Below are 9,410 nucleotides of genomic sequence, written 5' to 3'. Positions count from 1 at the left end.
TGGAACTCCTTGGAAATTCCTCCAGAAGTTCGTCGAGAATCCCTTTAGCATTTTCTTCGGAAAATGCTTCAGGAGTTTATCAGAAATTTATTTGGATATACCTATGAATACTTCCAGGAAATCGTCGAGAATTCTCAGGAAACTCCTGGAGTAGGTTTTCTGGGGACCAAGAGGAATTTTCGAGGAACTGCACGAAAAGAACCTCGAGAAACTATGAAAAACTGCTCGTGGAATTCTTGGAGGGATTCTTGAGAAACATGTAACTCCTCGGAAAATTCCCGGGGAATCCCAAGAGGAATTCCCAAGGAGTTCATGGAGGCTTTTCCGAGAAACTTTTCAAGGAATTCCTGAAATAATGCTCGATGAACTTCTGGAGGAATTCCCGAGGATCCTTGGAATTCTAAAAGAACTCCTGGAGGAATTGTTGAGGGTCTTTTGAGAAATTCTTGTCGATTTCCTGAAGGATCCCCATGGATCTCCTGAGAGAATTTCCGAGAAACTCCTGTAGGGTTTTTCGATGATCAACTGAAGGAGATCTCTCCTGGAGTAATTCTCGAGCAACTCCTGGAGGAATTTATGAGAATTTCCTGGAGGGATTCCCGAGGTTCTCCTGCAGGAATTTCCGAAACTCCTGGAAGAATTTCCGAGGAACTGCTGCAGGAATTCCTGACGATCTCCCAGAGGAGTTCCCGATGAAGTCCTGGAGGAAATACCGGAAAACTCCTGTAGGAATTTCCGAGGAACTCGTGGAAGAATTCCCAAGGAATTTCTTGAGGAATTTCCAAGGAGCTTCTGGAAAAAAATGCTGAGGAGCTCCTGAAAGAATTTTCGGAAAACTTCTGAAGGAATTCTTGCCAAACTTATAGAGGAAATCCCGAGCAACTCTTGGAGGAATTACCGAGGATCTACAGGAGGATTTCCCGACAAAGTTTTCAAGGAATTCATGAAGGGATTCCCGATGAGATTCTGAAGAAACTCGCAATAAACTTTCGGAAAATATCCCAAGGAACTTCTGTAAGAGTTTCCGGGGACTTCCTGGAGGATCTCCATGGATCTAAGAAAGCTAAGTGAGAACACAATATAAATTTTGATTTTTAACATTAATTTTATACTAAACACCCCATGTGAAGACATGTAAAGACATTTTAGCGTGCCTTGAGAAAACATTTGAAAATGTCACCTGGCATCCCTGGTCAGCAGGTATGTTGTTATGGGTTGGGAGAATTAGAAGTAGAAGGTAAATAAAAACACAAACAAGATAGCGATGATCAGAAATAAACTGAAAAAGAACCCAATATTCACTAAATGTTTATATTGTTGCTATCATTTAAATACAGTTTCAAGATGTCACACTGATAACCAAGTGCTGCTGTGAAAAAAAAGGTTTGATTAGGGTGGTCTGATTTCGAACAGTTCTATTTCTCTTAGAAAACGGCATTTAAGGGAAACCGAATTCAATGGGAAATACAGTGATAGACATTCGTTTAGCCAAGGCCAAAAGATTTTCGAAAAAGTATCAGGAAATTCTTACAAAAGATTTTATGATAAAACTTTTTTATCGTAGTGATAGTATATCTAGTACTGTTTTAAAAAAATGTGATAAATCACACTTTCATATACACTGAAACAAAAACAAGGGTAAAAACCCTTCAAATGTAATTTTTTGCCTAGACATTCTTTTAGCCGAATTGTACAATTTTTAGAATTCCATAATAAAAACTAACAAATTTCAAAAAATATCCAACAAAATCATTTTGTATGGTGACCTTCATTATAGATCGACTTGTAGATCATGAATGAGATCGTTTTTGGAAGTGTTGCCATATTAATTTTGCATGCATCTCATATAAATATGTCATAATATTGTAAATGTTGCCAAATTGAAATTTGATGTAGTTTTTTTTTATCGGAAGTGTTTCACAAGAATCTAATTAAAGTTTCATGTCGAGTGCAGGTTAAAAATTTACGGAAAACAATGTTTTTAACAGAAAAAAATAATGTAAACCATAAAAAGATCACGTATTTAAGTATTGTTTTGATGGAATATGATGGTTTCACCTGCATGAATCACAGCGTTTACTACTATTACGTCTTCTAATAGCTCCCAATATCTTCTAGACTGTATTCTGGCTGAAATTAAATACATTGGATGGCTCACAATTCGAGAAATGGCACCGAAAGTATTCAAATTTCTAGCATATACTACTTGTTTTATATGTTAGACGTTCATTTCAAATAAATCATGTTAAAAATGAATGTGCTTCTAAGTTGTGTGTCATTTCTAATATATTTCTTCAGATTGAATGAAATAAGCCAATTGTTTGACCATGTCTTGCATTTTTGTATGAGCATCTGCTATTAAATAAACAGGGTACAAAAAATCTTAAACTTCTTGCAGTTCTTTCACTTAGTAGTCTTCTAACTCATTTAGTAATGCTAGTATCAAACAGGTATACTCCACAGGCATCAAGGCACGTCTTTATTTCAACGCAGAACTAATTATTTTAGCTTTTATCAATCCCATTTTAAGGTTTAACCAACCAAAAACAAATATACTTATTTTTTTCATGACATTTTATGCAATCATTTGAACATTACTAACAATAATTCTGTGCCATATTTTCAAAACTGCTAATCTAGCTTACGTTTGAATGTTTGCAGAAATCATTTTTCTTAAATAAATTTGTTTATCATCGCTTCTCCTTATAGGGACATTTTTTTATAACATTTCTCTGAATTTCACAAATAAATAAACTTTTAAGGTCAATTATCTTGCGAACACGTCCTAAATTGAATGCCTTGGGGTATATCCTCGAAATATACTCACGAATTGCAAAAAATTTATTGAAATAAATTTTTCATTTACCTCGGCTAAACGAATGTCTAGGTAAAAAATGACATTTGAAGGGTTTTTACCCTCGTTTTTGTTTCAGTGTACATGTAAGTGTGATGTATCACATTTTTATAAAACAGTACTGGATATACTATCATTACGATAAAAAAGTTTTATCATAAAATCTTTTGTACGAGTTTCCTGACACTTTTTTGAAAATTTTTTGGCCTCGGCTAAACGAATGTCTATATTATGGCTTGATCTAGGTATTCACTGGATATTCTTCTACTACCGTGCACAGGAAACAAATAAAAACAAAAATGTCAGTACTAAGACGCATAATTTGTCATAGAACTAAATAAATGGTATCAGCCCTAGGAAGCAAACTAATTAATAGGTACCAAATTCGAATTCTAGGGTATGTGTACCCTTCTTCATCATATGGCCCTATGTTCATCCTACTTCAAACACAGACAATTTAGACACCGATTATGTCCATTCTTTTTGTTATTGTGCAATCTACACTCAGTAGCAAAAAAAAGCCGAGATGAATTTTTCTCCCAAAATCCGTCATGTTCAATCTGCTGCAACTATGGCAATTATCAATATTTTTGACTGAAAATTTTACCACTTCATCATCAATATATTGATAATGTGTGGTCAAAATTTCAAATTGATAGAAATTATATATTTTGAGTTATAATAATTTATATGAAAAAATCCATGATTGGACATACTTTTTTCCAAAATCCGTATTTTAGTGAAAAATTTAAGTAGCTTCATGAAAATTTCACTGCAGCGTCAGTAAATATAGGAAAAGTTGTGGTCAAAATTTGAAATATTTTCATCCAGCGGTTTAGACCACAGAAATCGTCAAAGTTGAAGTACCAACGAGGGTGCCTACAGTTTTCACTCCATATTGACTATGCTGAAACACCGGTGCAGAAAAAAAGCCGAGGACAATTCGTTCCATTAATGTTTAGATCTAAGTTTCAACAAACAATCCATCTTGAATGACATATTTTTATAAATTTTCGTATGATCTGCTAGTTATCTATGACATTCTACACGTAACACATAGTGCGTTACGCGTTACACGTGATGCGTTACAAACATACATATGTTGGTGAATATACAAGTAGTTTGTATAATTTACAAATTTTGGCTACTGTAAAAACCTTACCATAAGCAAACTTGTGACGTTACATGCCATACTATATCATACTTTGTGGTTCTAAATTATACCCCTCAACTTATTTGCTTATAATAACGTAACCAAACAGTAACCAAAATTTGTAAATTATACAAACTATTTGTATATTCACTAACATATGTATGTTTGTAACGCATCACGTGAAACGCGTAACGCACTATGTGTTACGTGTAGAATGTCATAGATAACTAGCAGACTACACGAAAATTCATAAAAATATGTCATACAAGATGGATTGTTTGATAAAACTTAGATCAAAACATTAATGGAACAGATTGTCCTCGGCTTTTTTTCTGCACCGGTGTTTCAGCATGGTCAATATGGAGTGAAAAATGTAGGCATCCACATTGGTACTTCAACTTTGACGATTTCTGTGGCCCAAGCCGCTAGATGAAAACATTTCAAATTTTGACCATAACATTTCCTACATTTACTGACGCTGAAGTGACATTTTCATGAAGCTACTTAATTTTTTCACTAAAATACGGATTTTTGAAAAAAGTATGTCCAAAACTGGATTTTTTTCATATAAATTGTTAAAACTCAAAATATATAATTTCTATCAATTTGAAATTTTGACCATACATTATCAATATATTGATGATGAAGTGGTAAAATTTTCAGCCAAAAATATTGATAATTGCCAAAGTTGCAGTAGATTGAACATGACGCATTTTGAGAGAAAAAATCAGCTCGGCTTTATTTTTTGGCTACTAAGTGTATTCCTAACAAAAAAATAAATCAAATAGCACTTACTAGCTTCGTTTTAGATAGATTGGAAATAGGAGCACTTTGCTTAAGATGGGTTCCCTTCCCCTCTGTGCTGTCGCGTGGTTCTCAGCGCTACCAACACACGTGGCTCTCAGCGATACCAACGCAACGCGGCAAGCCGTGGACCTATCGGGTGGCAACCTTCTGCTTAGTTACTAAACTTGTTGATTAGAAATAAAGAACCATTCTGTATTTTACCGTCATAGAAAAAGGACGTTTTCTTAATTGTTCCAATACAGAACAATTGGCGACGAAAGGAGTTCAAACCTACGTATTATGAAGATGGAAGGTTACGGTCCGCCAAGATTTGCCCTGGGAGATCAATGGGAGATGTAGCAGGAACGTTTGGAGCAGTACTTCGTTGCGGTTGACTTGGAAGAGGAGCGTAAATCCGCTGTACTCCTAACATCGATTTCGCTTGAGGTATACCAGACGGTGAAGAATATTTGTTACCCTGCCAAACCAAACACCAAGACGTACGACGAGCTGTGTGGATTGCTGAAAGGAAGATTTTGTGCGACGGTTGTTACCTATCGGGAGAGAGCTTTGTTTTACCGGGCGCGGCAAGAACCTGACGAGAGCGTTTTGGAATGGCATGTGCGGTTGAAGAGGCTGTCGCTGAACTGTGAATTCGGTGAACATTTGGGTCACGCTTTGAAGGACATTTTTGTCACGGGACTTCGACCTGGACCGATTTTTGAAAGATTGTGCGAAGAGGATGACGCGGTTTCGTTGGAGGATTTGCTCAAAATAGCGTCGAAACGTGAAGCTACATTGAAGAATCGAGCGGTCCTGGAGGTGAACAAGATCGTTGAGAAGAAGCCCAATTATGTTCCGAAATCGTTCAAGAAAACTGGATCTGCTACGTGTTACGCCTGCGGTAAAGCCAATCATGATTTCCGCAGCTGTCAGTATCGAAGTTATGTCTGCAAGATCTGCAAAGAAAAGGGACATATCGCCGTGGTCTGTCCAAGGAAGACGAAGGAAAACCTCGGACGAAAGGATAAAACCGTGAACCATTTGGAAATCAACAACATGGCGTACAGTGACCCTTATTGCGTGAGTATTAGCGTGAATGGAAGGAACACGAAGTTTGAGGTGGACACTGGATCACCAATTACCGTTATCTCGGAGGAATTTTATGAGTCTCAGTTCGGAGAATTTCCCCTACACCCGTTCCAAGGAAAGCTGGTATTCTATACTGGCGGCGAAGCTACACCAAGAGGAGCATTCGATGCAGTATTGAAGTATCAAGGCGTACAAGCGGTTGGTCAAGTTGTGGTGGTTGAAGGCGGAAGGAACCCTCTGATCGGAAGAGATTTCATTGGTGAGTTACTGAAAATCAAATTTAACAAAATCGATGCTGAACAAACGGAGAATTTGGAAGAGCGGCTGAAACCAGTGCTGAATCGTTATGAAGACTTGTTTGACGATTCTTTGGGCTGCTACAAGTATTCGAAAGTTAGTCTGCAGCTAAAGCCAGATGCCGTTCCGAAGTTTGTGAAGCCAAGGAAAATTCCGATTTCGTTCCAACCAAAAGTTGAAGAAGAACTGGAAAAGCTCGAAAAAACCGGTATCATTTCGAAAGCTGAGAATGCTGATTGGGGAACGCCTTTGGTTCCGGTATTGAAGAAGGACAATTCGATCCGGTTGTGTGCTGATTACCGTGTAACAGTGAATCCGTTTCTGGAAGACAAACGTTACCCTATGCCTGTGGCCGAAGACATTTTTGCCAAACTCAATGGAGGAAAGTTCTTTTCAAAGCTCGACCTGAAATCAGCATACAATCAACTTTTGCTTGACGAAGAATCGAAGAAGATGTTGGCTTGGAGCACGCATAAAGGAATCTACTATGTGAACAGATTGCCGTTTGGAACAAAACCTGCTTGTGCTATTTTTCAAGAGATTCTGGAGAAGCTGTTGCAAGATTTGCCCTGGATGTGTCAACTTTCTGGATGATGTGCTAGTGACCGGAGCAACTATCGAGGAACACCTTAACAATCTGTCGAGAGTATTAGAGAAGCTTTGGGATGCTGGATTCCGGCTCAACAAAGGTAAATGTGAATTTTTCAAGCAACGACTCCAATTTTTGGGACACATCGTGGATGGAGACGGTCTTCACAAAGATCCGGAGAAAGTTCGAGCGATTATGGATGTTGCGAGGCCAGCAAACGTGAAACTATTACGAGAATTTCTTGGAATGGTTACGTACTACTCGAAGTTCATTCCGAACGTATCAGCTACACTTAGCCCATTGTACCGGCTGTTGAAGAAGGATGTGAACTATGAATGGACTTCCGACTGCGAGGCTGCGTTCCAGGATATCAAGCTGAAGATTTGCTCGGACAACGTGTTGATTCCATACAATCCTGATTGGCCGGTAGTATTGGTTACGGATGCTTCTGGCAAAGGCATTGGTGCTGCGCTGTTTCAAGTGTGTCCAGATGGAAATCAAAGACCAGTGACTTTTATTTCAAGAGTACTGAAAAACCACGAGAAGGAATACTCTCCGCTGGATATGGAAGCTTTGGCTGTGTATTACGCTGTTCGAAGATTGAGCGGTTATCTACTTGGACGAAATTTTACGATTTGGACCGATCATCAACCATTAGTATCACTTTTTGGACGAAAAGGCATTCCGGATATGGTGTTCGGCAAGCTGCAGCGCTGGGCAGTGTTCCTGGCCAATTATGATTACGAGATCAAATACATCAAAGGAGTCAGCAACAAGGTGGCTGATTTTCTATCAAGATCTCCGGTGTTGTGCTGTGAAGACGACGATATTAATGATGAAGAAGCGATGTACCTGCAGTTCATAGAATATGAAACAAGATCATTGGTAGAACGGAAGCAGTTAATTGTTGAAACTCGACGAGATCCTGCCCTGAGTCGTGTTGTGAACTACGTCAAGACTGGATGGCCAACCAATGTACAAGACCCAGAGTTGAAGAAGTTCTTCGTCCGCAGAACAGAGCTAATCGTGGAAGAGGAAGTGATGTGGGGTTACCGTATCGTGGCACCTGCGAAACTTCGGACGTTCCTGCTTCAAGAATTGCACTCAACGCATATGGGGATCGTCAAAATGAAGTCGTTGGCGAGGAATTATTTCTGGTGGCCTAACATCGACAAGGATATTGAAGACTTGGGTAAGCGATGTGAACAATGTATCCAGTTCCGGCCTGAATCGGGGAATGTGCCGATTTCTCCATGGAAGCTATGTTCCCGGCCATTCGAGCGAGTTCATATAGATCATCTGTTTTTGAAGAATAAGAACTTCCTGATCATAACGGATAGCTACTCCAAATGGGTGGAAGTTTATTTGGTGAGTTCGTTGACGACTAAAGAGACCATTGAGAAGCTGGAGGATTGTTTTGGACGATTCGGAAATTGCGATGTTCTGGTGTCGGATAATGGAAGATCGTTTACTGCGGCCGAATTTCAAGAATTTTGCAAGGAGAAAGGAATACGACATCTGACTTCAGCACCTTACAGTCCCTGTTCAAATGGTGCGGCTGAAAATGCGGTGAAGACTTTCAAGTATGCTTTGAAAAAGATGCTAACTGATAGTAATAGCCGTGGTAAGTCACTTTCTTCAATGATGAACCATTATCTTCAAATGTATCGAGCGACGCCGCATTGTACAACGAACGAGACCCCATTCAAACTAATGTTTGGACGTGAAATGAGGACTAGATTTGATACCTTGCGAAAGGACAACGTTGTGAAACATGCTGTGAAGACATGGAAGCATAACGAAAACAAGAAAGATACCTGTTTTGCTGTTGGCGAATCGGTTTATGCGAGGGACTATCGAGATCCTGACAGACAGCGATGGATTAAAGCGACGATTTCAAGAAGGAAAAGCCAAAATATTTACGAGTGTGCTGCTGCTGAGCTGGGTACGATTACACGAAGAACCCATCAACTGCTGAAATACGATTATGACGATTATGAGGACGATAACAGCGGGGGAAGAGATCCGGTTGCAGATGATGATCATGAGCCTGTTCCGGACGATGAATATCAATCGGCAGAAGATGATGCATTCGATGATTCCGTTTCAGTTCAACAACAACGCGGCTACTATCGTGATGATGGAATATACGTTTCAAGAAGCAACCGAATGGTTCGCGCTCCAGACCGGTTCTAGCTTACGGGGGAGATGTGCTGTCGCGTGGTTCTCAGCGCTACCAACACACGTGGCTCTCAGCGATACCAACGCAACGCGGCAAGCCGTGGACCTATCGGGTGGCAACCTTCTGCTTAGTTACTAAACTTGTTGATTAGAAATAAAGAACCATTCTGTATTTTACCGTCATAGAAAAAGGACGTTTTCTTAATTGTTCCAATACAGAACACCCTCTATTTATGCTACTTCATGCCACACCCCAGAGACTCGTAATTACAATTACATTGCAACATCACAATAGCTTCTATTAGGTTGCAATATACAACGATACACAAGGCACTAACTTCCGCTCTCGTCATCAACAATGCCAAGTGGTAGAAAGCCTGAGAACAAACTCGAGTGGTACAACCAAAGGCTACAATTTGTACGGTTCCGAGAAACACAATTAACGGAAGAGAAAGGCA

The 9,410-nt window shown here is 39.3% G+C and overlaps 1 protein-coding gene across 1 annotated transcript; it reads left to right on the top strand.

Moving 5' to 3' along the window:
- The first annotated feature begins 1,173 nt into the window (after positions 1-1,173).
- LOC134286973 (uncharacterized protein K02A2.6-like) lies at positions 1,174-8,967 on the top strand. The gene is made up of 3 exons (XM_062848691.1): positions 1,174-1,200; positions 5,241-6,671; positions 6,721-8,967. The coding sequence occupies exons 1-3, from the start codon at positions 1,174-1,176 to the stop codon at positions 8,965-8,967; spliced, it is 3,705 nt and encodes a 1,234-aa protein (XP_062704675.1).
- Positions 8,968-9,410: the final 443 nt, after the last annotated feature.

This window comes from Aedes albopictus, chromosome 2 (genome assembly GCF_035046485.1).
Source record: "Aedes albopictus strain Foshan chromosome 2, AalbF5, whole genome shotgun sequence".
In the NCBI taxonomy this organism is placed as follows: domain Eukaryota; kingdom Metazoa; phylum Arthropoda; class Insecta; order Diptera; family Culicidae; genus Aedes; species Aedes albopictus.
The sequence above is the reverse complement of the archived record's forward strand: the minus strand, read 5'-3'. Positions and strand labels throughout refer to the sequence as shown.